The sequence below is a fragment of the Equus quagga genome, chromosome 12, assembly GCF_021613505.1.
Source record: "Equus quagga isolate Etosha38 chromosome 12, UCLA_HA_Equagga_1.0, whole genome shotgun sequence".
NCBI lineage: Eukaryota > Metazoa > Chordata > Mammalia > Perissodactyla > Equidae > Equus > Equus quagga.
Window position 1 is genome coordinate 96,372,692 of NC_060278.1, and position 26,734 is coordinate 96,399,425.

A 26,734-nucleotide genomic window follows, 5' to 3' on the forward strand; every position below is an offset into this window, starting at 1 on the left:
ACACCAGGCAGAGTTCTAAGAATGTTAAATGGCTTATCTTATTCAATCCTCACAATAACCCAGTGGCATAGGGAATATGATCATCTCAATTTTACAGATGAGAAAACTGGGCCCCCTTTGACAGAGGCACAGAGAAGTTAAGAAACTTGTCTAAGATCACACAGCTAGTGGCAGAGCTGGGATTCAAATAGTCAGTCTGGTTCCCTCGCTGGTGCTCTGAACAGCTGCTCTGTGCTATCACGCCCACATTCTAGCTTCCAAGGAGTGGAGAAAGGTGTTCTGGCTCCCGTAGCCTCCCACAAGGCCCATGAAGAACCCCCCATAGGGAAGGACGGTCAGATACAGGACAGACAGAAAACAAGAAACATCCTCCACCAGTAGGTGCACATGTCCTGCCAGAGGAAAAATATGTCCCAGATTCAGCAGTGAGTGAAAAGAGCAAGCTTCAGGTAATGTGAAGAGTACGCTTCCATTTTTTCAAAAGAAATCATAAAAATACACACTGAAATTGCTAACACTTACACGGTGCTTCCCAGATGCCAAGCACTGACTGCTTTACTTGAATTAATTTATTTAATTTCCACAATTCTATGAGGTTGATGCTGGTATTAACTTCGTTTTACAAATGAAGAAATGGAGGCACCTTGTCCAATTTATTCGGCAAATAAGAAGCAAACCTGGGATTCGAAACCCAGCAAACTCCCTTCAGGGCACGGCGCTGGCTGTCTCTGTAAGCACAGGAAACGTCTGGAAAGAATCACAGGAAACCGTTGTTCTATGGTCACATCTGGGGAGTGGGATTTGTAAAGCCAGGGGATTTTTTTTTCACTTGATACCCTCTGTGCTACTTAAAGTTTTATTTTAACAATGAGCCTGAATTGCTTTTATAATTAAAAAAAAATTTAATACAGAGGTTTTATTTACCAGATTAAAAAAAAATCTGTGTATGTGGATGAAAAACGGAGCCAGTCCTGGGGGGAGGAGGGTTAGGGAGGATAGTGAGCATCAACACCTTCCTGCCCACCGTGAAGGAGCTCTGTTGGGGGGCGGGGGCATTTGTAGGGGCTGTGAATGGGAAGGAGGAAGAGGGGGTGATTGTCATCACTTCACAGTTGCTCTCAAACTTGAGCATATACCACCAGCACCAGGAGGGCTTGTGAAAACAGACTGCCAGGCCCCAGCCCCAGAGCTGTGAAGCAGTAGATTGGGGTGGGACCTGAGAATGTGCATTCCTGACAAGTTCCCAGGGGGTGCTGATGCTGCTGGCCCGGGACCACACTCACTGCTGTACCCTGCTCTTATGGGCAGCATTCTAACAATTTAGGAAGGATTTGAACATCACCTAGCCTCATCTGATCCTCCCCAAGCCCTGCAAGACATGGGGTGGCATGGGAGGGGCAGCCACATTCACTTTCTTAGCTGGGAAGCAGAGAGGCCTGAGAAATTGAGCAGGGCAGTGAACACATCCCGCCCCCTGGCGGCAGCCTGCCAAGCCCCGGTTATCTGGCCCCTGCAGCCTCTCCATCCACCACCAGCTCCCACCATGCTGCCCCGCCGATGAAATTCCAGCCACGCAGGCCTCCTTTCCACCCTGGGATCACGGAGCGTGTTCCCACCCGCCGGCTCTCTGCATTCGCACTCTCTCCCTGCACTCTCTCCCCGGAACACTGGAAGCTTGGCTCCTGCTCATCATTCAGACCACAGCTCAAATGTCACCTCCTGTAGGGATGACCCCTGACCCCTCCCCCCCATCCAGAGTAATCGCCTCTCCCCTCTCCAGGTACTCTCTAGACTGAAGCTGTCCAATTCAGAAGCCAATAACCACATGGGGCTATTCACTTTTTAATTAATTAATTAAAATAATATTTAAAGTTCAGTTCCTTCCTCCTATTAATGACATCAGCCACGTCTCCAGCGCTCAGCAGCCACTTGCTGGCTACCGTATTGACAGAGTGGTTACGGAACATTTCCATCATCGCAGAGATTCTATTCAACAGCACACTTGTCATCTTCCTAGTATTTATCACTATTTGAAAGCTTATTCATTCTTATTTGTCACCTGCCTTCCTCTCCTAAAACACAGGTTGCAGACGGGGAGTATGATTCTCTTTTTTAACACTGCATCCCCAGTGCCTAGTGCAGTAACTAACACAGCTCCCAAACAGGCATTCAGGGAATCCTGGGAAGGCATTTTTCGAGCATCCTCCAAGATTGGGAACAGGTGCTCTCCACCAGGGGAGAGAGGCCACCCTGAGATTTTCTCGTTCATCTGGAGAAAATGGACCTCCGCTATCATCTGCGTATTGTAGTGATGGCATTGTTATTTTCCTCCGCCTGCTTCCTCCATGAATCCCCACCCACAGCTCAGCGGCTAAGAAGCGCCTAGCCTGCCATGCACCGCCTGGGGATGAGAGACCCAGGGGAGCAGCAGAAGTTACACTCACCACTTCAGGAAAAAGACTCTCCTTGGACCTGAAAGGGCAGAGCAGTGGTGGGCTGAGGGGAGGGGGGACTGGCCAGGGCACAGTGAGGAGCAGAGAGAAACAGTGGCTCACGGACCTGGGAGTTTTAAATGTGCTTGAGCTTCCCCTGGATGAAAAATCCCCACTCTGCCCCCTCATCTCTTCCATATCTTGTGCTTTGCTTGGTCTGTTGGAAAAAGCCCAGATTTGCCCCTATGACCTGAAGGGTGGAAGTGAGAAAGAGGGATCCTCTGGGATCAGGGACACTTGGTTCAAGTCCCAGCTTGAAGCTCTGTGGCCTTGGGCAACTGGCCTCCTTGAACTTTCATTTTCCCCTCTACAGGTTGAGGAATCTAAACAAGACTACGCAGGTGCAAGACATGCAACGTCCCTGGCATGCTGTTGGCATTCTCTAATTGATAGTTTTCTCCTCTCTCTTTTCTCACTCTCTTGGGTCCAGAGTCAGAAGAGTGGATAAACCTTGGAGACAGCAGCTGTGCCAGCTGGAGAGACTGAGAAGGGCTGTGAGCTAGAAGACAAGGATAGAAAGGCCGAAAGTCACAGAGAAACAGAGAGCCAGAGAACATAGAGAGAGGTAAAATTCAGAAAGGGAGTCAGGGCCATTGCCTGAGGTTGCAGGCCCATCCTGCCCTTGGCTTTTCCATCTGAGGCCATGTCTACTGCACACTACCAAGTATAAGAAACAGCTCTAGGGCCAGCCTGGTGGCGTAGTGGTTAAGTTTGTGCACTCTGCTTTGGTGGCCCAGGTTCACAGGTTCAGATCCCAGGCGTGGACCTACACACCACTCATCAAGCCATGTTGTGGTGGTATCCCACATACAAAATAGAGGATTGGCACAGATGTGAGCTCAGCAACAATCTTCCTCAAGCAAAAAGAGGAAGATTGGCAACAGATGTTAGCTCAGGGCCAATCTTCCTCAGCAAAAAAAAAAAAAAAAAGAAAGAAAGAAAGAAAGAAAGTAAGAAAGAAAGAAATAGCTCCATGAGTGACATCTCTGTCAACCATTGCAGAAAATATTGTCCTTTTTAATCATTCAAATCTCCAGGAAACCAAGAGGGTTGAGGATGCTGAGTTCCTTCCAGGGGATGTGGGCTCAAGAAGCCCCCAAAATATGAGTGCTCTGACCAGGTTCTGAAAGCCACGTAACCTCGCTGCCTGCCCGGACACTGGGAGGCCGAGGCCCAGCGTCTGCTCAGGCTCTGGGCCTTCTCTTGGCAATGATTTTCTCCCCCTACTGTTACCTGGGTTCTTACTTTCTGTTCTTGGGTTAGTGGATGTTTGTTCCAAAGAACTGATGAGTTCTTTGTGCATCTTCTATCCTTTGAAGTAGGAGGCAGGTATAAACAAAGAAGCAAGAGCTAGCTACCTGTATGTGGGACATTCTTCCCCAAGCAAAGGGGTAAAGGAGTAAGAGGAAAGGGAAATGAGAGGGAGAATCGGAGATGGATGATAGCAACCTGTCAACACCGACACACAGCCAGTGAGGAGCAGAGCTGGTCTGCAAATTCAGTAGTGTGTGGCCAATGCCCAAGGCACAGAAGCAGTTTCTAGGCTAGGGTGGTGGAGTCTGCCAGAGTTGGGTGGTGAGGTCTTCCAGAGTGAGAGGACGGGTGTGAACGGAGAGGGGCCCTGGCTCATCAGGCCAAGAGCCAGATGCCAAGTGCCTGAAAGAGTTCCAGGACCCATCCACATCAGGGCTCCAGGCGCCATCCAGTGTCCACGAGGGAGACTGCAGGAGAAAAGAGCCCGTAAGAATAGAAACCCCCCCCCCCCCCCCACCCCCGAAGGCTATCCTAGCCAGCACCAGGGAGGAGGGAAGCAGGGAGCCTTGCCTTTGCCCTTAGCGCTCACCACCCCAATCAACTGGACTCCGTTCCAGTCAGACCCCCAGGCTGATGCCTGCTCCAGTTGGAGTTCTCTCACTGTGCGATCTTTGGCAGGCAACTCTGTCTTCTGGCCTGGTTCCCCAACAAAGGGCTGGGTAGATGAGGTCAAAGCCTTACCTGCCTTTTACCCCATCCTCTCCCCTGAAGGGTCCTCTTTCTGCTACGGTTACAATCAAATGCATCTCACCCGCTCCAGCCCTGAGCTCCTCCAGCTCAACGGCTTTTCTCAATCACGTTTCTCCCTCTTCACCAAGCCTAGTGAGGCACGAGGCATGGAAGGGCTTAAGAGGCCTGCTCTGAGGTCAGTCTTCCGGGCCTCAAGCCCTGCATGGTAGGCAGAATAATGGCTCTCCAAGACATCCACGTCCTAATCTCTGGAGCCTGTGACTATGTTACCTTACATGGCAAAGGGATTTTGCAGTTGTAATAAAGAGCTTGAGATGGATGGGGCCGGCCCCGTGGCTGAGTGGTTAAGTTCACGCGCTCTGCTTCGGCAGCCCAGGGTTTCGCTGGTTTGGATCCCGGGCGCAGACATGGTGCCGCTCAGTAGGCCATGTTGAGGCGGTGTCCCCCATGCCACAACTAGAAGGACCCACAACTAAAAACATATCCAATTGTGTACTGGGGGGATTTGGGGAGAAAAAGCAGGGAAAAAAAAAAGATGGAAAGATTATTGTGGATTACCTGGGTCAGCCCAATATAATCACTAGGGTCCTTATAAAATGGAGACAGGAGGATCAGAGTCACAGAAAGAGATAAGACACCAGAAGCAGAGGTCAAGGCAACGCGGGGCCATGAGCCAAGGAATCAGATAGCCTCCAGAAGCTGGGAAAGGCAAGGAAACAGAAGCCCCCAGAAGAAATGCAGCCCTGCCAACCCATTTTAGACTTCTGACCTCCAAAACTATAAGGTCATAAATTTGCGTTGTCTTGAGCCACTAAATTTGTGGTAATTTGTTACAGGAGCCACAGGAAACTGGTACATCCTGGTTCAGCTTCTTACTAATTATGTGACTCTGGGAAACTTAACCTCTCTATGCCTCAATTTCCTTATGTGTAAAACGGGGATGATAAAGGCAATAATTTCTACCTCGCAAGGTTATTGTGAGGATAAAATGAAAATGCCTTCAAATCACTTAGAATAATGCCCAAGACTAAACATGTTAACTATTATTATAAGAATAATGAATAACTATCATTAACTGAGGGCCTAAAATGTCCCAGGCACAGCACAACGTCAGATGCCTTAGAACAATTTCCCCCATTCTCAGCATCACCCTTGGGGGTAACCATTTCAATCCCCCTTTTACAGATAAGGAAACAAACCCAGGGTAATTTGCCTCTAGGTGGTCATGATCACTCCAGGACTAGGAGCATGTCAATCTCGGCGGTTTCTTACAAGCATTTGGGAAACGGTGCGGTTTGTGCTCTTCACCGATCGAAGGTTTGTTTTCGTTTTTGGTTTTGGGAGGGGGCAGAGGATGGGACACAGGCTGGCCAGGCAGAGGCCTGCTCTGGGCCAGAAATCCTGGCTGATATCTCCTCTTCTCCCTACCAAGTGCAGCAGGGAGATAAAATCCAGGCGAAACTCACCTAGCCGCCCCCACCTCATCCGTTTAGGGGCTCCATTACTGCCCCCCGCTTTCTCACCAACTCCTTCGCCCAGTTCTAGCAGTCTTTTAGCCAGGTTAGGGGGCACCCTGAGATAGGTGGGGAATGGAGGGGCGCAGATCTGCTCAGACGCCAAGGGTTCCCGCTGAGCCCCCTCCCGTCCCGCAGGCTGCATAAGGAGCCATCTGTTCTTGGCTGAATAAACAAGGAGGGGGAAGCAGCGCCGGGTCCCCAGCCCCCGGCCCGACCCCCGCACAATGCGCCTTTCTCCGAGGAGACGCCGCCCGGGCGCCGCCGGAGCGCGCTCCGTCTGGCCTCCCCTCCCCCCGACGGCGGAGCAAGACCCACAAACCAACCCCGTGGAAACCAATTTTATTTTTTTTTTAAGAAAAAGAAAACAAAAAAGAAACCCAACAGAGAACTGAGCGCAGCACGTGGCGAGGGCGTGCGGACCTAGGCGGCGCCCCCTGTTCCCCGCAGTCCGGCTTCTGGTCCAGGCGAGGCCAGCTCGAGCGCAGCGCTGGGAGCCTGCCAGCGCCTCCTCCCGGCAGCCCAAGCCCGAGGGCCCAGGTGCGGCCCCGCCCCGGCGCCCGTTCGGCGCACGAGGGGGCACTGTCCGCGGGGCTGCGCCCCTGCCCGGGTCCGGCCCACCGGCGACCCTCACTTCTGGATAGCCAGCTGGTTCTCCAGATCCTCCAGGCGCGCCGTCAGCTGGACCAGTGAACGGTTAAGGAGGTCGCTGGGGTTCGGGGGGCCGCTCACCTTCCCTCCAGCCCGCGCCCCCAGCCCCAAAGGATATGCTTCTGCGTCAGACTCTCGAGCGCCCCCAGCGTGCGGCCCTGGAACTCCACGAGGCTTTCGCATTCACAGGGGCTCCGAAGCTCGGTCCCAGCGCTGATGCCCTCCTCTGCCAGCAGAATCAGGGGCACAGGGAGTCAGGGGAATGAGAAGCTGCAGGAGGGCGAGCCGGCCCTGGCCGAGGCCCTCTGATATACCTCCACCCGGCCTCTGGTTGAGGGTATGGGCTTTGGATTCAAACAGACCTGGGATGAGTTCCAGCTAGGGAACTGAGAAATACTGGAAAACCCATTCAAACTTTCTAAGCCTTAGTTTCCTTATCTGTAAAAGTGCATACAATGAAAAAACCTATTCATTGGGTGGTGCTGACGATTTTATGACCTGTGTGTGTGTGTACACATCTTAGGAGAGTGCTTCTCAAACCTTGATGCTCACTGGAATCACCAAGAGAGCTTATTAAAATCTATTCTTATTCAGAATGGGGAAGGAGCCGAGGCTCCACATTTCTAATAAGCCCCCAGGTGCTGCTAATGCTGCTGGTCTCTGGACCACACTTGGGGCCGCAAGAGTTCACAGCAGCACTCTCCAGATGAAACCTGACGCAGTGATGGAAATGTTCTGTTTCTGCCCTGTCCACTATAGTAGTCACAAGCAACGTGTGGTTATTTAACACTTGAAATGTGGCTAGTGTGACTGAAGAACTAAATTTTTTTATTTTATTTAGTTTTAATAAATTTAAGTTAAATGGGCACATGTAGCTAATGGCTGTCTTATGGGAGAGTGTGTATCTAGAACACTGCCTGGCACATGTAAACACTTTATAGTGTATTTCCACTAGACCAGTAGTTCTCGAAGGGTGGTCCCTAAACTAGAAGCATCAGCATCACCTGAGAAGTTTTTAGAAAAACAAGTTATCACACTCCACCCCAGACCTACTGAATCAGAAACTCTTAGATTGGAGCCCAGCAATTTGTGTTTTTGTTTTTTGTTTGCTGAGGAAGATTTGCCCTGAGCTAAAATCTGTGCCAATGTTCCTCTATCTTTTGTATGTGGGTCACCGCCACAGTGTGGCCACTGAAGAATGGTGTAGGTTCACGCCCGGGATCCAAACCTGGGCTGCCAAAGCAGAGTGCCCCAAACTTAACCACTAGGCCATGAGGCCAGCCCCAATTTTTGTTTTAACAAGCACTCCAGTTGCATCTGACGCCCAATAAGGTCAAAGAACCACTGATCCAAGTCTATCTCCCCATACATTTTAACATGTATGAAAACAAAATAAGTGCCACACAATTAAATTTGGCACCTGATTTTACTTAGCAGTTTACAAAATAATGGTGAATCTTACAATGTATGGTACATTAGAATTACTGAAATTCTGTTAAAATGTGCCACTTTTAGTATTACAGCATTAGTATTACAATGCCTGGCTCTTGGCCTTCAATAAAGAACTGCTGTTATAATTCAAAAGATGTTTGTTAATCTCCCAGGTGCCCTTAGCAAACTGCTGGACGTCGTGTCATCAACGGTACTGATAACAGTCTCGCAAAGACTCCAAACATTACAGATGAGGAAACCGAGGGCCAGAGAGGGGGAAAGATCTGCCCAAGGTCCTATAGCCAACTGACGAAGAGCCTCAAGCACAGACCCAGATTTCCCTTAGACTTCTAGAGCTGGAGACAGCCTTGGGCAGCCAGCATCTCCCCTGTTGCGGAAGAGGGAAGCTCAGGGAGGGGCAGAGGTTCAGCGACTTGTCCCAAGTCACACTGCAGGAGACGTAAGAGTCAGGACAGGAAGGGCCCTGAAAGAGCAGTGAATCCAGTGCCTGCATAACCCTCTGGCTAATTATTACAGTTAGCCTGGAGAGAGAGAGGTGTGTATTTATATATGTGTCTGTAGGTATATGCATGTACATACACACATACATGTATGTGTAGTGTATATACACATGTCACTATGTACATATACGTATGTAAAGTTGAATTCCAACAAGTTAAAAGGAATAAATGATGTGACACTTACAAATGCTAAGTTTGGCATTCCTTTCCAAAAGCCTCCCAAAGTAATCTGAACAGCCCCTACTTTGGGGGACAGGGGGCTTAGTCTAGGGCTTCTTAAACTTTAACACACATATGAATCACCTGAGTGTCTAGTTAAAGTGTAAAATCTGATTTATTCTGTCTGGAGAAGGCTGGAAATACCGCCTTTCTAACAAGCTACCAGGTGACAGCCCTGTGGCTGGTTCGAGGACCGCACTTTGAGGAACAAGATTCTTGTCTAGGGAGTCCATCCCTTGGCCGTAACTCTTCGAAGGGGGGGCGGGGTGAATAGGAAGGCGACATATCCGAGGTTGAGCAGCGAGAGAACGGGAGGGGTCCCGACGCAGATGTGCTCACCCGGGCAGATGCTGCCTTTAAGGTTCTCCAGCAGGTGCGTCATGGTGCCGAAGTCAGGAGAGTAGGACACGTGCAGCTCGGCGGGCTCCGAGGCGATCTTGCGCAGCTCCTCCTCCACCGCCTTGCCCACGCCCACGGCGTACATGACGATGCCTACAGGGCGAAGGGACCCAGGCGGCGCCCTAGATCTCAGGAAAGCCACCTCCCCACGTCCAACCCAACCCCAGACCAGTGCGCCCAGCGCCAAGCTCACCTTCCTCCTTGGCGCGCGCCGCCCACACTGAGATGTCATCCTGGGAGCGGCCATCGGTGAAGACCAGGCCTACGCGAGGCACATTGAGAGTGCGGGGCCGTGCGCCCTGCGCCTCGGAGAAGCTATGCTCCACCATGTGGCGCAGCGCCAGCCCGGTCATGGTACCGCGCTCCATGTACTCCACGGCCAGGACCGCCTGCTTCACCTCCGCTGCGGTGCCGTAGCGGCCCAGCGGGAACTCGGTGCGCACTCGGCTGGAGAACTGCACCAGCCCCACTCGTGTGCCCTCCGGGGACACGTCTAGGAAGTCCACGATCTGGTTCACGAAGCGCTTCACCAGCTCAAAGTTCTGCGGGCGCACGCTCTTGGAGCCATCAACAAGCAGAACCAGGTCCACGTGGCCTTCCCGGCAGCCTACACGGCCAAGAGAAGGGCTTGGACCAAGGAACCAGAACCTTGGCTGGCAGCAGCCATCTCCTCATCTGGTCATTCATTCACACATATTTATTATATAACAGATACCATTTGTTAAATCCTTTCTGTGCCAGGCATTGTACTAAATAATAATATTATCATCATCATTATACCTTTTGCCATTTGAGTGCTTAGCAGAAGCCAGGCAATCTGCTAAAAGCATCTTTTAAACAAATAATAATAATAACCACAATAGCTACCATTTATTGGTTATCTACTATGTATCAGACAATTCTAAACAGCTTACCAGTATTAATAAACAAACAAAAACAAAAACATTATTATTTGACAGCTTACCACGTGCCAGGCACTGGTCTAGGCACTTTATATATTTTTTCTCAACCCTCCCAATCACCTTGGGTATTACCTCCACTTTCTATAGCCTGAGGTTCTGAAGGATAATGTGTTTTGTCCTGAATTCCATAGCTAGTAGTGGCTGAGCCAGGATTTGAAACGACGTCTATCTGACCCCAAAACCCAAGCTGCTAATCACTCTACATGTTGCCTCCCCTATTCTGAGCTAGGACTTCGCTCAGCCCTGAAGGAGGTTCAACAATAAACGAAACAGAATCCTGATCCATAGGGAAATCAGGATAGGGCAGAGCAGTCAGACATGCCATATACTACAGTCAAGGAAAGTGCTAGAATAGAGGGGCACCCAGAGCCCAAGGTAGGAATAATTCATTCTTCCTGGAGTAGTTGAGGAAGGCTGCACGGAGGTGGTGACCTTTGAATTGGTGTTCAAGGATGAGCAGGTGTTCTTCAAGGCAGAAGGGAGATTCTAGGTAGTGGGAGCAGCCTGTGCGGAGGATGGAAGCTGGGAGCTCTGGACACATTCAGGAACGGGCAGGCCAGTATGGCTAAAATGTTCAAGTGTGTCAAGAGACAGACTGATGGGGTTAGCTGAAGCTAGATTGTGGAACGCTAAGGCGATGGTTTCAAAATTTGGACCACAACCCACAGTAAAAATAATAACAATACATCATGATGCACTCAGTATGCTGACACAGCGTAAAAGTGTTTCATAAAATACTTACTCTTTCTACATGCAATAAACTCTATTCTCCCTCCCTCTCTCTCTCTTTAATGCTGGTTGTAACCCACTAATTTGGTTTCATTATCCACTAATGTGGTTGCACCCACGATTCAAAAAACTCAAGGGTAAGGCATTTGGTCTTTATTCTGTAGGCAATGGTGAGCCACAGAGGCTTTTGAGCAAGGGAGGAATGTGATCAAATATGTATTTTTGAAATTAACCTTGGCAGCAAGGTAGAGGATTGAGGGGAAAGAGATGGAGCCAGGGCATGGCACACCCTCCAACCCCACCACCAGCAACACACACACATTCATACCACATCTTTGGGCCACAGCAAGGGCAGTGGGGCAGGGGCAGACAGAGTACCCTCCCACCCATCACTCACGGTTGCAGCTCTTGCCATCTGCCAGGAGTTGCCGCCCCTCAGGGCATAGGCAGTGGTAGGAGAGGCCCTCACTCACACACTGGTACTCGCATCCATGGTCTACACCATTGCAAAGGTCCCGGGCTTAGAGGAGAGACAGGTGAGGATGAGTCAGAGTGGACTCTACCAGCTAAGATCCTTGCCCCTCTGCACAAATGCAGGAGACCCCTTCTCACCCTGACAACTCCTCCCATCGGGCATCAAGACGTGGCCCTCTCTGCAGCGGCACTGTGGCCCACCAAAGGTGCTCACACACTCATGCTGGCAGCTGTGGTTCCCAAAGCCGCAGTGGTCAATGGCTGGTGGGAAGGAAGAGACAGCAAGATGTCACTTCTGATTGGAGCCATCAGAGGCCTCCGTCTAGGGTGCTAGTGGTGGGACTTGCTCACTCCTGCAGCTCTTCTGGCCCTGCTGGAGTACAAAGCTAGCTTGGCAGTGACAGAAATAGGAGCCCGGGGAGCTGATGCAGTGGTGCTCACAGCCGTGAGTCCCTTCAGTGCACGGGTGTGTTCAGTGTGCCCTGGGGCTGCACTTCTCAGCCCTGACAGCTCAACCACCTGAGGAGCTTTTTAAAAATACCAACCCCAAAGATCCTGACTTAATTAGTCTGCGGTGGTACCCAGGCATCTGTAATTTCTATGAGCATGGGCCTCCTTCCTAATGGGCCAAGTGACCCTCCCAACTCAAGCCCTAGATGCATCCCAGCACGCCCATTCCTAAGTCAGGCATAAGAACAAGAATCTGCAGTTGTAGAAGACAAGATCCCCGCCCGCAAGATGCTCACTGACTTACAGGGGAGGACCAGGCTCTGCCACTTTACCTATTGGAGCCTCCATCTCCCCACTTGCAAATGGGAAAACACCGGAAGAAAGCAACTGCTATTACAACTTTCTTCTGAGGACGGTGGACCATTGCCCTGTTGAGTATCTGGATGGTTTGGATGTGCAAAGATGGCCTAGAGCTGAGCTGGGGAATAGGGACAGGAGAGAGGTGAATTACCCTGCATAAAAAAGTGAGAATTGGGCGTTCCTAGAAAAGAGATGGGAGTGGAAAGAGGAAAAAAAGAACAAGAGAGATGGTGTGCAGATGAGTAACTGTGTGGGTTGAGGTTGCCAGTGAAAAATCCCCTGTAGTTGGGTGACCAAGGACCTTTCAGGAGCTGGGGTGTCTACTATTCAATTAGAAATAAGGGATGTTTCTTTTTTGTGTGTGTATGTCTGACTTGACTTAGATGTAATTCACACCTCTGTTCACCCTCATCTTTAGTAAAATGGACATATGCACGCTTATTTATACACACACATGCCCTTGTGTGCACAAATATGTAAACCAAGGAAGAGGCTGATTTACACGCGTGGAACAAGAACAGCATGCGTGGGGTTGAGACATCGAGAGAGGACCCATAAACTGAATTCAGCAGAAGCTCAGCGCGAGGGGTGATCACAGAATGTAAGCACTTGGGAATTTCCCAGAGATCTTAGGGAGTGGTCTGAATGTTCACGGGTCATCAGTGGGGCTTCAAGCCAGCCTCTTCTAAGTTTCTGGAAACAGGAAGACCCCAGCCGACATCCGGATTATTGGGATCACATGACCTCATTTTCCAGGTCGTTGTGAGGATGAGAGATGATATATGTAACTCTCCTAGCACCATGTCTGATACTCACCTGGCACCAGTAAATGGTAGCTGCCATTATGATCACAGGAATGGACACACATACATGAAAAGGAAAATCCCAATTGTATAAGCAAGGCATTGTGTGCCTAGCTCTTCCGAAGGCAAACATGAAGAACCAGGACTTGAACGATTTCCAGGTGCAGAGAGGAGTGGCAAGGACAGCCCAGGTGAGCAGCCCAGAAAGAGCTGAGAAGCAGAAGCAGGAATGAGCAGCATATGTGGGGGAGGGTATGGAGACCCTAACTCAAGACCCCAACAGTGTCTAAGTAACAGAAACGGTAATGATGTGCCTGTGAAAAGACACAAACAAGTTTGGGAGGTGTATTGGAACCAGGTAGGAGACAAGCCTGAATGAGGGAAGAGAAAGACGTAGAAAGCACACTTAACTGTTGCTTCAACATGTCTAGCCCTGGTCCCACCAAGACCTTGTGTGACCCCAGGCAATACCTCCCCTTTCTTAGACATGTAAAGGGAAGGAGCTGGACTCTTACTACCAAAGGCCCTTCCAAACTCATTGGTCTGGAGCTGGGACAATAGAGAACCACAGAAGGCTCAGGAGCAGTGGGACTGCAGGAGACATCTCTCACCCGAACAGCTCTTGTTATCTGCTGCCAGCTGGTAGCCAGGATTGCAGGTGCAGTGGAATGTGCCCCGGGCGCTGACACATTGGTGCTGGCAGCCGTGCTCCCCCTCAGCACACAGGTCCTTTCCTGAAGATATACAAGACTAGAATCAGCAGGGGACAGATGGACAGAACCCTCCAACAGGAGAGAGCTAGATGAGGGCAGAGGCAGACACCATGCTCAAGTACGGCCTTAGATGGGATATGACTCATTTGAGAGGGGCCAGTCCAGTTGGCATGGTTTAGGGTAAGAACAGGGCCCGAGTAGCCCCTGTGAACAGGTTCAGAAGAGCAGGACATGGGGCCAGATGTGTCGGTGGATAGGGCAGGACCACACAAGGGTAAAGTCGAGGAGGTGGAGAGGTGCTATATCAACGTGGGCGGAGTAACTCAAGGTGTGACTAGAACAGACCTTGCACATTGCGGGAGGAGCCAAAATGAGAGTGGGCGGAGCCATGCCCATGTGGGCGGGCATGATGCTTTGAGAGGGCATTGCTTTCAGCTTTGAGGGACGGTGCCGCTTGGGTTGAGGGGCGGTGTTGGAGTTGGACGTTAAGCCTGTGGTAAACCACAGCGGCTCATCCCGGTGGGTGGGGCACGCTAAAAGTTGCTCCTGCGGGTGAAGCCTAAGCAAAAGTCCACAGAGCTGGAATGTGACATCCTGCGGTAGGCGAGAGCAACTCAACGCTACCTAGTGGGCGGGGCTAAAGCTGGAGTGGGCGGGGCCACGCGGGAGGGGATGGGATGGGATGGGATTCACAGAGGTGGGAACAGGAATCTAAGCGGTTGGAGAGTTCGAGCCTCGCGCCAGCGCCCCCTAATTCACCACACAGCTGGCCCTGGAACTGCAGGCCAAACTCCTGGATAAGGTCGAAGGAGTCAACGAGGAAGACGTGCTCGTCCAGCGGCGGGGACGCCATGGCGCGCAGGGAGCCCACGTCGGCGCGCTGCACCCCCACAGCGTAGATCTCGATGCCACGGGCGCGCGCCTGCGCCGCCACCTCAGCCACGCGATCCTGGGGCCGCCCGTCGGTCACGATGACAGCGACGCGCGGCACGCGCGCCTCAGGCGGACGCGCGCCCTCGGCCACGCTGAAGGCCACGTTCATGGCGTACTGGATTGCCAGCCCGGTCATGGTGCCCTGCGCCAGCGGCACCAGAGCGCGGATGGCACGCTCCATGTCCTCGCGGCGCGAGAAGGCGCTGAGCGGGAAGACGCTCTGCACTTGACTCGAGTACTGGATCACGCCGACGCGCGTGGCGTTGGGCCCCACGTCCAGGCTGCGGAGGAGGCCCACCAGGAACTGCCGCATCGTCTCGAACTCGAAGGGGCGCACGCTGCGCGAGCTGTCAATCACGAACACCAAATCCAGGGGCCCAGCACGGCACCCGGGACCTGCGAGGAGATCAAGGAGCGCTTTCTTAGTCAGCTAAGCCTCACCTCTGGGAGACCCCCAAGGAAACCCAGGGCGGAGTGGGGGTCTCCCGGCATAAGTGCGTGCAGCACAGAATTGGCCTCGCAAATACAAGTTAGATACATTCGCTCATCCAGCATTTGCTGAGGGCCTGCGCTAATAGCTCTGAAGGCTATTCTGAGGAGGTGTTATCCACTAGGGAGGGGGCGAGGGGATGCCGCTACCGCAAATGCCTACGGGGCCAGGCAGGCAACACTAATGGTGAACTGGTTGGGGTAGGACGGCGGACACCCAGAGAGCCCGTATCCCTCCTAAAGGGGGCAGATCCCGCCAACTGCTGCCATGCAGCCATGCAGACCCCATGTTAGCAGACCCTTGCATCGTTCCAGAGAAGTCCCAAATAGGGGCTTTTATGTGAAATCTCCTGATTTTTCAATGAACTTTAAAAATTAAATATCGAATGAGCAGTTTTGCATGAGCCCCACTTTGCTACCTCCGAGCCACATCCTACGGATGAGGAAACTGAGGCCCAGAGAAGTGAAGCAGTGAACTCGCACCCAGCCCCTTATGGTTCCAAAGCCCTTGCTTTTCTCTCCCCAGCAGGCCTAGCTGGCCGCAGACGGAGAGCCTGCTTTTGCTTTCCTCCCTCCGCTGGTGAGGGCTGGGCCCTGGCTCACCTGCGAACTGGGGCTGGGTTTCCCACGGCCAGAGAAGGAGCAGCAACACGGGCAGTGGCGAACACAGAAGCCCCGTCATGGCGCCTGGGGAACAGGGAACGGAGTGTCAGAGCCTGGAGGGAGGAAGGAAAAGAGCAGAGTGACAGTATTTACAGAGCTCTTATTCAGGGTGCGGCACTTGGAAGGAGAGGAGGGTCATGGGTTTATCTTACTAATCTCTCTACTTTGTGGTTTGAAAATTTTCATGATTAAAAAAATTCATTACAGTGAGATTGCTGGGAAATACAAGGAATTCCGTTTTGTAGAACTGCAGAATCATAAATAAATAGAAGGTGGATAAAAATAGACAAAATGTACCAAGAAGAGAGCCTTTCCTAAATGCCAGGCACGGTGTTAAACGCTTTTCATGCATTATGGCATTTAATCCTCTTGACGATTCTGAGTCTAAGGCTGTTACTGTTCCCATTGTACAGATGAGGAAACCGGCTCAGAAAAGTTAAGCGCTGGTACCCAAAATCGCGCGGCAAGAAAGTGGCTGCACCAGGATACAATCCAGCGCCTGCGGGGTTCCGAGGAGCACCCGGCGTGCTCCCCGCGCTCTGCCCGGGGCAGGAGAACCTCTGCAAACAGAAGCTGCTCCCCACCTCGGCCCCCTCCCCTCCGCACACAAGGCGCCTCTGTGTGGCTGTCCTCCCAACCCCGGCGCCCCGCCAACACACACACGCTCAGCCGTGCACCGCCCCACCGCAGCGGGCAGCGCATTGGCCAAAACCCACCACACCGCCGATGAGCTCGCGGCTTGGCACCTCCGCTTCCCGCCTGCTCTCAGGAGAGGCCGCCAGGGGGCGCCTTCCCCGGTCTGGCCGCCGTGGCTAGGTGGCCGTGGGAAGCCCACATCTGCCCGGCAGGTGCCCCTGTCCAGAGCAAACAGGGGGCCGGCAGCCCCGGGGCCTTGGAGATAAGACCTGGCCAGGCTATATTCGGCGCGAGGGCCGAGGAGCCCGAGTGCGCAGGGTTCCGGGGACAGCGGCAGTGGACGCGCCCGGAGGCGGTGAGTGAGCGGCCGGGGCCTGGGAGCGAGGCCATGGACCCTGTGGGGGCAGCAGGTGAGCGCTCACCCTCCCGCGGCCCTTGGCGACGCCCCTTGAGAATCATGAAGGACTCCCATTGTACAGATGGGGAAAGCGAGACTCAAGAAGGCGCCCCGCCGAGCTGCAAAGGAACCTGGGACTCCTGGCCCCCTTCTCCCTTCGGAGCTGCCTGGAAACCTGGCGCCTAGGCGTCACCTCTTTTCCTTCCATTCGCGCTCTTTGCTCCCTACCCCACCCCCCGCCCCCGTGCTGAAGCTGCGGTAGCCATTTCTCTGATGCTGTTTCTTGGCAGAGGGGGCCGGCCGCCCCTGACCCAACCGCAGCCCCGCCCCCTCCCCCAATTCCGTGAATGGGCCCATTCTGAGCAAGATCGGGTGCCTGCCGCTCACTCCAGGCGGCCTTCCCGTCCTGGATCCTCTCTGCCTTCGCCTTTCACGCCTGGTAGAGTAACAAAAATCCCTCTGGCAGGCCCGTCGTGGGAGGGTGACTTCGCCAGATGTGTCAGCCGCAGCTGGAGGTGGGAAGGCGTGGAATGCCTTCTCTAGCTTGGGCCATAGCGGCGGCGAGCACCCCTGGGCAGCGTGCGGGTAAAGGCACAAGGGACCTTTGCCACCTCCTATCCTTTCCTACCTGCAGAAGCCTCTGGATCCCAAATTTTGATTTAGGTCCCCCTTATCCTGCTCTTGGCCTGAGCCAACATCTTGCCTGGCAACCTGCCTCCACCCCAGTAATCCTAGAAAGTCAAAATAGCGACTGCCTCAAAATTCATCGCCTTTCCAGCCTCTCATTCTACAGAGGAAAGAACTAGGTCCAGAGAGGGCAATGTCTCCCCCAAGTCACACAGCAACGTGGTGACAGGGCTGACACTAGAACCCGGAGCTCCTCTGAGGGGTACTCCTTGAGCTAAGAAGAGATTCAGAAATGCCCCTAGGGTGGAGAAGAAGGTGGGCTCGAAAGAGAGGAGAGGTCTCTGAATAATTCCTCAAGACTGGGCTGAAGACTGACACCTTGAGGACGCTCCTGGGGGCTCCTGGAGGGAGGAGATTAGGGAAACAGTCCCCTCTCCCCTTCTGGGCGGCCTTGCTGGTGGAGGACCCCACAGAGGTGAGGCAGGGCACGGCGGGTCAGATGGGGCACCGTAGGCGGTGCAGCCGCGGTTAGATACGGCCGCCCGGTCTGGCTTGACGCCTGCTGCCCCGCAGACCCCTCGGCGCCCCCAGGCCCTTTGACTCACCTGAACCTGCCGGACAACTCGGAGGCGCGGCCGCAGAGCGGAGCCGACGGGCGCAGCCACCCGGGCAGCTGGACCAGGTAACGGCGCGGGCTGCGTGCCCGAAGTGGGGACTGCCAGGCGGCTGGAGCCAGCAGAGGCGGCGGCCGCATTTAACCCGGGGCTGGCGGGTGGGGAGGGGAGCGGGCTGCGACCCCTCCCACCGGCAGGGAGCGGTCCCCGGTCCTCTGAGCGCTGGGGCGGGGCAAACGCGGCGCCCCCCGCTCCTGCGCCCTTGGAGCCGCAGACGCGAGCTGCGGGGCTGGAGTGGGGCTCCAGCGGGAGGCTGGGCGGCTCCGCTCTCCGCAGCCGGAATGAGTTGGAAGCTCCGAGGCGCTTCCCTGAGGAGAGCCCCAAGGGGCGGAGCGGGGCCTGGCTTGGGCCGCCGACTGCCTGGCCCCGCTTCTTCCGAGGACGCGGCCCGGCTCTTGCCCTCCTCTGCCCCCTCCAGGAGTGAGGAGAGGTCCCCGGACTCCGGTCCTGCGAAGACGGTAAAGGGTTCAGAAGGGCAGCCTCAGGGCTCATGGTTCTCCCTGGGCCCCACCTGGTAGCCCCTCAAATCTGTGCCATCACGGACTCCTTACATGCTCTCTGCAATGGCTTATGTCTTGGGCCCACCCACCTCCCTCACCCATCAAAACTCCCAGGCCGAGAAGCCACCAGGCCCCTAGGCTGTGACTGGCTTACTCCACAGGGCCGAGGGAAGCCCTGTGATCAAGGAAGGGACAGCTGAGACAGCAACAGGTCCCTTCTCCAGGAGAAACGGGGAGGGAGTGTTGCTTTGACCCCTGGAAGGATTCAAATGTTCCCCCAGAATCCTGGGGACACGGTTTTGGGACCCTTGCATGTTTCCAGGCATCTGCCAGCAGGCAGGAGAGCACCTAGTCTGGGGGTCCCCCCCCCCCGGCATCAAGACTTGGCTGGGATGCGTCCCATCAGGGTTCACGGAAGCCATGCACCCTCGCAACCCTGTTTCCATCCCAAGGCCAGCATAAGTGCTGCCTTTGTGCTGCTGGGGCTTCCCCTCAATGCTCCAGGCTGTAATGGGCATGGAGCCAGACCCTGGGAGTGCGCCTGGGTGGTCCTGGTGGGCTCAGTGCAAGCCTCATTGAGCACCTCGAAGCACAAATATTTAGCCCATGACTTGCACGCAAGTCCCCTCCCTTGCCTGACACTTCCTCTCCCTGGCCCTGCAGGGGGCAGAAATGGAGCAGCCCCTCCCTCCCATTCATTTCATTCCACCTCGGGCTCCATGCGCTCCTTGACGCTCCCTGCTGCGGGCCAGCCGGCCTGCCCCCACTCCCAGGTCATCCCCTGAGCACGCCACGGTCCTGAGGGAAGGCGTGCGCCAGTGCCTGCAGCAACAGTGCCAGCAAACCGTGTGGATCCTGCACGCCAAAGTGGCCCAGAAATCCTATGGAAATGAGAAGCGGTAGGTGCCCCAGCCGCCCCTCCCTGTTTAGTGTCATTTAGAGCCTGGAGAGGACTCACTATAGCAGAACCTCCCTGTGGATCTGCAGGTGAATGGGTGAATGACTGGATGAATCCCATTCATTCACTCATTAACCCACTCATTCATCCTTTCATTCAACATCTACTTACTGAGTGCTTATAATAGGCCAGGCTCTCTGGGCACTGCTGGGCACTGGGCATACGGCAGAACAAGATAGATACAGTCCCTGCTGTCATGGCATCTTCACTCTAGCCTGGAAGAGACAGACAATAAAGTCCCCACAAATCAGTGAACAAGACACTTCCAGATTGTGATGAGAGCTAGAAGGGAAACAAAACAGGTAATGTGATAGAAACTGGAGCCGGGGTACTTTAGCTAGAAAGGTCAAGGTGCTGGAAAGGCCTTTTAAGCAGGTGACATCTGAACTGAGACTTGAATGTGAAAATGGAGCCAGACATGAGAAAATGTGGGGGAAGCATGTTCCAATTAGAAGGAAAAGAAAATGCACAGATTGAGGCTCTACCAGCCTGGCCTGATTCAGGGTACAAAAGAAGTCAGAGTGGCTGGTATTAGAGGAGGAGAGAGGAAGTTGTAGGAAATAAAGTTGGAGAGATAAGCAGGGGCCAGATCATGTGAGGCCTTTGAATTTACGCCATTGGAGGATTTTAAGAAGTCAAACAGGGGCGGGCCCGTGGCCGAGTGGTTAAGTTTGGGCGCTCCGCTGCGGTGGCCCAGGGTTTCACCAGTTCGAATCCTGGGCACAGACATGGCACCCCTCATCAGGTCATGCTGAGGCAGCATCCCACATGCCACAACTACAAGGACCCACAACTAAAAATACACAACTATGTACCATGGGGCTTTGAGAGAAAAAGGAAAAATAAAATCTTAAAAAAGAAAAAGAAGTCAAATAAATATGATTGACTTGTACATTAAAAAAAAAAAAAGAAAAGAGAAGGCAATCTGCATGCTATGTGAAAAAGAGGTTGAAGGGAAGAGGTGTAGCAGTAGACTGGTTTGAAGGCTGATGCAGTGGTCCAGGCAAAAAGTGACGGCAGTTGGGACTAAGGTGCAAGTGGTAAGAAGCCAAAGGATTCCGGATAAGTTCTGAAGGTGGAGTCGACAGGATTTACTGACCGGTTGAATGAAAGGAGTGTAAAAGAAGGCTGCAGTGTTAATGGGATTCAGTCAAGGAGCAGCCTGGGGAGGGCGGTGGCAAAGGCGGAGGGCGAATCAAGGATTCTGTCGGGTTTATGCTACTTTTGAGATGCCTACAAGACAGCCAAGTGGAGATGCTATATGAGCCCGGCGCTTACGTGTCTCCGCAGGTTCTTCTGCCCCCCGCCCTGTGTCTACCTCGCAGGTCCCGGCTGGAGGGTGAAGCCAGTGCAGGGCCAAGGTGAGGGCGGAATCCAGGGCTGCCGTGGCCTCCCCACGTAGGAGGACCACAGCAGTAGAGCCTGGGAGCGGGGCGGTTCGCAGGCGCAGTCTCGCCGCGCCATCTGGCGGCGAGAACGTGGCTTGTCTGGCACCTGAGTCCTTTCAGAGCCCGCTTGCGTCCCTCTCCAGCCCACCAGGCAGGGGAGACCGGGCCCACGGTGTGCGGTTACATGGGACTGGACGGCGCGTCCGGAAGTGCTGCCGAGACGCAGAAGTTGAATTTTGAGGAGCAGGCGGACTCCAGGGTGAGAGCGCATCGGAGGGGGGCCGATTCCTGCTCCCATCCCTCCCTCTTTGGAGAGGAGGACTCGCTTACTGCCCTGCAGAAGCCAAGGGATAGGTAGGGAGGCTGAGAGAGCCGGGTTCTGCCTGGAGGGCGAGCCCCAGAGCTTGGATCGTGCTGCTTCAGGTCACGTCCGACGGGGCGGACGCCAGATAACTGGGGGAGGTGGGTTCATCCGGTGGCGGACGACTGGGATGAGATGGTCCCCCATCTGCGTGAACCCCGCAGGAATTCGGTTGCGCCAAGACCCTGTTCATCTCGGACGCAGACAAGAGGAAGCACTTCCGGCTGGTGCTGCGGCTAGTGCTCCGAGGGGGCCGGGAGCTGGGCACCTTCCACAGCCGCCTCATCAAGGTCATCTCGAAGCCCTCGCAGAAGAAGCAGTCGCTGAAAAACACCGACCGTGAGCGGGGCGGGGACTGACCGCGCGGCCGGGCAGGGAGAGGCCATCAAGCCTGGAGCTGCTGGATTTGGCGGCGGGGGAGGCCTGGGTTGTAGGGGTGGGGTCAGAGTGGGAGAGGCGGGGTCTGAGCCGAGAGGGGGCGGGGTCTGGGTGAGGGGGTGCGGCTTCAGTCTGGGAATGAGAGGAGTTTGAGAAGCCAGAGCAAAGGGGAAAAGGGACAGATACTAGACCTCGGGTGGGGGGCGGGACGGGGAGTTGGGGGCTCCCCAAACGGCCGGTAGGTGCTGAACGAAGGACAGATTAGAAGTGACAATAAAAGGGCAGAGGAAATTCACTTAAAAATATTTATTCAGTGCCTGCTGTGTGCCTGGCTCTGTGCCAGGTGCTGGATCCCCGCAAAATAAGGACAAGTGTCTGTTCTGGAGGAATGCACAGTCTAGCAGGGAGAGAGACACACATAGCTGATCAAACGGGCAGTTTGAGATAAGTACGGCCCTGGACGCCAAGTGACAAATCCCGGGGCAAGGGCTTTTGAGAATATGAGAAAGAAGGAAAAAGAAAAAAAGCCTAGATGACAATAACACCATCACCACCACTACCGTTGCTGGGAGGTGGACGGGGAGTAGGAGAAGGGGCGCCTTCCTGGCAGGCATTTGCATTCAGCATCATATTTGATGCTCACCATGTCCCTGTGAGGTACGTACTGTCATCGTTCCTGTGTTGTAGATGAGAAAATGAGGTCTGGAACATTCACATCTATTCATTTAAGGAATATTTGGGCCTGTTACATTCCAGCTGACTTGTCTAAGATTGCCCAGCTAGGAAGTGGCCCCGCCAGGATTTGAACTTGAGTCAATGTCCAGCTCCTACCCCTATACCATACTTACTTGCTGTCTGTTAAGATCCCTGAAGAATGTCTCAGATCCAGGCAGTGCTCTGGCTGGTCCTCCACATCAGGAAAGGGCCAGGGAGGGTAAGAGGTATAGTGTGATGGTTAAGAGTGAGATTCCAGAGCCAGGCGGCCTGGGTTTGAATCCTGGCTCTGCCACTTGCTAGCTGTGTGATCTTGAGCAAGTTGCTCTCTTAAGTAGAGATAGTATTATCTACCTTAGATGGTTGCTGAGCGGAGCGCATGAGCTAATACATGTAAGCATTTAAAACAGTACCTGTCATCATTACTCAGTGGATGACAACGGGAGCTAAGTATAAGCTAAGCAGCTACAGTATGGCTGGCACCGTGAGGAGAGAGGGAGATGACCCAGGGCTTTCTCCCCAGCTGGTCAAACTTCAATCAGAAAACAAAACTGTGGCTCTGAGCGTGCGTGTGAGTATGAGTATGTGTGATAAGCTGCAAGAGATCAATGTCAAGCCCTAGAAAAATTGTACTGCCGTCTCACACCACATGGCCTCTCCTCACGCAGCTCCCTGAGCAACTCCTACCTGCTTCGTGCTCCCCAGCTGAGAGCATAGCCTCCTCCAGCAAGCCCTCCTTAACCCAGGCCTTACCTCATCATATCGAAATTTTATATTTATGTCCCTGTCTCTCCTCCAAGACCGTGAACTCCCCAGAGCAAAACGGGGTCTCCTTCACCCTTTGGAGCCCAGTGCCCAGCACAGTGCCTGCCACAAAGTAGGCACTTAGTGAATACTTGATAAAATTCTGTGTATTGAATTGAAGGATGCGCAGGCAGCAGAAAGGAACGGGCAAATAAGTACAGAAGCAGGACTATAGCAGTTACTAGATAAATAGCTGTGAGATAGGAATGCCCAGTGCATCCAGGCCAGTGGGCATATAAACCAGACTGGCACAGGGGACAGAGAATTGGAAATTGTCTGGCAAGTCCAAGGGACCAAGCGTGGGCCAGGGTGCTGATTCCACCTCCCCTCACAGTGTGCATATCCTCGGGCTCCAAAGTCTCCCTCTTCAACCGCCTGCGCTCCCAGACGGTGTCCACACGCTACCTCTCTGTGGAGGACGGGGCCTTCGTGGCCAGCGCGCGCCAGTGGGCTGCCTTCACGCTCCACCTGGGTAAACACATCCGCAGGCCCTGGGCTGGGCGCTTCACACGCATTAGCTTATTTAATCATCACCGCAACTCCTCAAGGAAAGCAAACTTTGCCCAGTAGAACTAAGGCTCAGAAACACAAAAAGACTTGCCAAAGTCCCAGTGAGTCTGTCTCTGATCCAAGCTATCCTCACTCCAATATCCAGCCCTTTCCCATCATCTCAAGCCCCACGCCAGCGGGCAGACATTTGTGAGGATGGCAACCGATGAGCCCTCCAGGATGCGAACCTTCACCCTTAGCTGCCTCCCTGCATGCCAACCTTACCCACAAGACCCATGTGTGATGTGAGGGGGAGCCAGAGGCAAGAAGGGTAGAGCTTGAGGCAGAAGCATGGGGCCCCTAAAACCCTCCTTCCTTCCTTTCATCTCCAGCTGATGAACACTGTTCCCAGGGGGACTTCCCACCTCGAGAGGGCTACGTCCGCTATGGCTCCCTGGTGCAGCTTGTCTGCACTGTCACAGGCATCACACTACCTCCAATGGTATGGAAAGGGAGGGTATACCTGGAGGGATCTCCCCAGATCCATGCAGAAGCTGTGACCCACATGGTCATGGCTGGAGGGTGAGGGCCCAAGGCATGAAGACTGGTCTCAATCAAGGTACTCAGTGCTTTGTAGGGCTAGATGGTGGTAAAGGGCCTGGGCAGGGGGAATCTGCCAGTGTCTGCCTGGCTATCAGAGTAGCAGAAAGCTGGCTGGGAGGGCAGCCTCAGGGCACCCAGGCACCTTGCCGCCCTGCTTCCTACCACCATTCTGTTATAGATCATCCGCAAAGTAGCCAAACAGTGTGCACTCCTTGACGTGGATGAGCCCATCTCCCAACTGCACAAGTGTGCCTTCCAGTTTCCGGGTGGTCCTCCAGGAGGGGGTGGCAGCTACTTATGTCTCGCCACAGAGAAGGTGGTGCAGTTCCAGGTGAGAAGCAGAGAATGTCAGCACCAAGCATCCTAGAAAGTCAGAAGGCAGAGACCCATAGAATGCAAGGTAATCATCATCATACTGGCTGCTACTTACTGAGCAATACTGCCTTCCCGAGAATGTTAGAATCATCGACTGTCATATCCTGACAGAGTCAGAGAATGTAGGAAAAAAATAGTAATAATATTATTGAGCAACACTCCTTCCCAAAGAACATTAGAGTCATAAAATGTTGGAATGTGAAACTGTAGAATGTAAATAATAATTGTATTGAGTATTATTGAGCAAAGCCTATTAGAATCAGAATGCTAAAACAGAATTATAGAATGTGGAAAATTATTATTACTATTAAGCCATACTACTCCCCAAAGAATATTATCATAGAATGTTGAGATAAAATCATAATATGTAGAAATAACATTATTGAGCAATATTCCCTCCCAAAGAATTTTAAAACTGTAGAATGTTAGGGCACAGAATTGCACAATGTTAAAAAACAGAACTCTAGAATCCTAAAATAATAGACCTTTAGAAATCAGCTAGTCCAGCGAACTTATTAACCCTGAGAGAACTTAAGGGTCTTGTCCAAGCTCAAAGGGCAGGTAAACCGCAGAGCCTAGCCTGGAACCCGGAACACGGAAGCTCGGGCACTGTGGTGGCTCCGAAAGCTGGGGGCCATCATCAGAAGCTTCTGCCCATCCCCTCGGGTCTCCTCCCAGGCCTCCCCCTGCCCCAAGGAGGCGAACAGGGCGCTGCTCAACGACAGCTCTTGCTGGACCATCATCGGTACCGAGTCGGTGGAATTCTCCTTCAGCGCCAGCCTGGCGTGTACCCGGGAGCCCGTCACTCCGGTGCCCCTCATCAGCACCCTCGAGGTGAATCTGGGCGCTGGGGGGCGCTGGCGGGCGTGGACCCTGACTGCGCTTGGGGGCGGGGGGTGCTGGTGAGAGAGGGTAGCAGGCTCTTGGCCAGCCCTTCCCCCACACCACCTGGTCCCATCTTCTACCAGCTGAGTGGCGGGGGCGACGTGGCCACGCTGGAGCTCCACGGTGAGAACTTCCACGCGGGGCTCAAGGTGTGGTTCGGGAACGTGGAGGCTGAAACCATGTACAGGTATGGGGGGCGCCGCCCTTGGGCCCCGGGGAACGGAGTGGGGGGTGCATGTCATCAGCCTCACTGCAGTCCTAACCTCGGTGCCCCCCACCAGGAGCCCGCGGTCCCTGGTGTGCGTGGTGCCGGACGTGGCGGCCTTCGGCAGCGACTGGCGCTGGCTGCGCACGCCCATCACGGTGCCCGTGAGCCTCGTGCGCGCCGACGGCCTCTTCTACCCCAGCGCCTTCTCCTTCACCTACACCCCCGAATACAGCGCGCGGCCCGGGCCCCCGGGTGCCCCCGAGCCCGCCGCCGACGCCGACGCGCTCCTCGAGAGCATCCACCACGAGTTCACGCGCACCAACTTCCACCTCTTCATCCAGACTTAAGGGCGGCCTGGACCCTGCGGCTGAGGTCCGCCCCCGGGCCATTTTTCTGGGTCCTAGGCTCTGCTCGCTGCGCCTTTGCTGCGGGAGCGAAGGAGGCAGCCCCAGCAGCAGAAGGCTCTCGCGGGAGAAACCCGGCCCAGCGAAAAACCCGGTCACTCGTCCTTTTACTTCTGGGAAGACACGACCTGAGTGATGCTCTCTGTGTCCAGGCACGAGTGTGGCTTTCCCTGTCTTTGTCTCTGTTGCACTCTAGCTCAAGCATTCAGTCGCTCTGTCTCCCGCAGTGACTGTAGATCTGTGTGTCTCTCTCTCTCCATCTTTGTCTCTCTCCGTCTCTCCCGTGTCTCACACACAGCTTCACACACTCTGAGGAGCCAAGCCGAGGGCATTTCACCCTCCAGGCAGCTGTGTCTCCTCATGAAGAGAAAACACATAGTTTCACACGCCCAAGCATGGCTTGTGAGGCATGACCTGCATGCCACGGAGCACCAGGTCCTGCCCACCACGCTAGAGCTGACCTGGAGTGCCAAGCCCCACCTGGAGCCCTGGGTACTGCCTGGAGCCCTGGGTTCCACTTGGAGCA

The 26,734-nt window shown here is 53.9% G+C and overlaps 2 protein-coding genes across 6 annotated transcripts; one reads left to right on the forward strand and one right to left on the reverse strand.

Moving 5' to 3' along the window:
* Positions 1–6,335: 6,335 nt before the first annotated feature.
* On the reverse strand, positions 6,336–21,634 carry MATN4 (matrilin 4). 4 transcript variants are annotated; one of them, XM_046680103.1, is made up of 13 exons: positions 20,878–21,634; positions 19,711–19,814; positions 19,351–19,522; positions 18,073–18,588; positions 15,748–15,831; positions 14,482–15,051; positions 13,621–13,743; positions 11,535–11,657; positions 11,320–11,442; positions 9,425–9,838; positions 9,172–9,324; positions 6,780–6,887; positions 6,336–6,699 (listed from the first exon to the last, which is right to left on the reverse strand). In XM_046680103.1, exons 2-13 carry the CDS (start codon positions 19,795–19,797, stop codon positions 6,641–6,643), a joined length of 2,532 nt encoding a protein of 843 aa, XP_046536059.1. In that variant the 5' UTR covers positions 19,798–19,814; positions 20,878–21,634; the 3' UTR covers positions 6,336–6,640. The 4 variants fall into 4 exon arrangements, with proteins under 4 accessions (XP_046536059.1, XP_046536060.1, XP_046536061.1 ...); XM_046680104.1 differs by lacking the exon at positions 20,878–21,634 and having other exon boundaries at positions 19,711–20,235; XM_046680105.1 differs by lacking the exons at positions 19,351–19,522; positions 19,711–19,814; positions 20,878–21,634 and having other exon boundaries at positions 15,748–15,860; positions 18,073–18,205.
* On the forward strand, positions 20,611–26,293 carry RBPJL (recombination signal binding protein for immunoglobulin kappa J region like). Of its 2 annotated transcripts, XM_046680107.1 has the most exons (9): positions 20,611–20,960; positions 21,131–21,246; positions 21,513–21,687; positions 23,579–23,716; positions 24,126–24,235; positions 24,515–24,667; positions 25,390–25,545; positions 25,680–25,783; positions 25,878–26,293. In XM_046680107.1, the coding sequence occupies exons 1-9, from the start codon at positions 20,861–20,863 to the stop codon at positions 26,149–26,151; spliced, it is 1,326 nt and encodes a 441-aa protein (XP_046536063.1). In that variant the 5' UTR covers positions 20,611–20,860; the 3' UTR covers positions 26,152–26,293. The 2 variants fall into 2 exon arrangements, with proteins under 2 accessions (XP_046536063.1, XP_046536064.1); XM_046680108.1 differs by lacking the exon at positions 23,579–23,716.
* Positions 26,294–26,734: the final 441 nt, after the last annotated feature.

Excerpts from the sequence above, each read along its gene's own strand:
- MATN4 (XM_046680103.1), bottom strand. The coding sequence starts at position 19,797 with ATGACAGCAGGGACTGTATCTATCTTGTTCTGCCGTATGCCCAGTGCC. Across the intron at positions 18,589-19,350 it reads AGGAGCGCATGGAGCCCGAG|GACCGGAGTCCGGGGACCTC; the intron begins GTGGAATGAAAT and ends CCGTCTTCGCAG. Across the intron at positions 9,839-11,319 it reads AGATGGCAAGAGCTGCAACC|GCTGCCGGGAAGGCCACGTG; the intron begins GTGAGTGATGGG and ends TTGGCCGTGTAG.
- RBPJL (XM_046680107.1), top strand. The coding sequence starts at position 20,861 with ATGAGCCCGGCGCTTACGTGTCTCCGCAGGTTCTTCTGCCCCCCGCCC. Across the intron at positions 20,961-21,130 it reads GAAGCCAGTGCAGGGCCAAG|CCCACCAGGCAGGGGAGACC; the intron begins GTGAGGGCGGAA and ends GTCCCTCTCCAG. Across the intron at positions 24,668-25,389 it reads AGAAGGTGGTGCAGTTCCAG|GCCTCCCCCTGCCCCAAGGA; the intron begins GTGAGAAGCAGA and ends GTCTCCTCCCAG.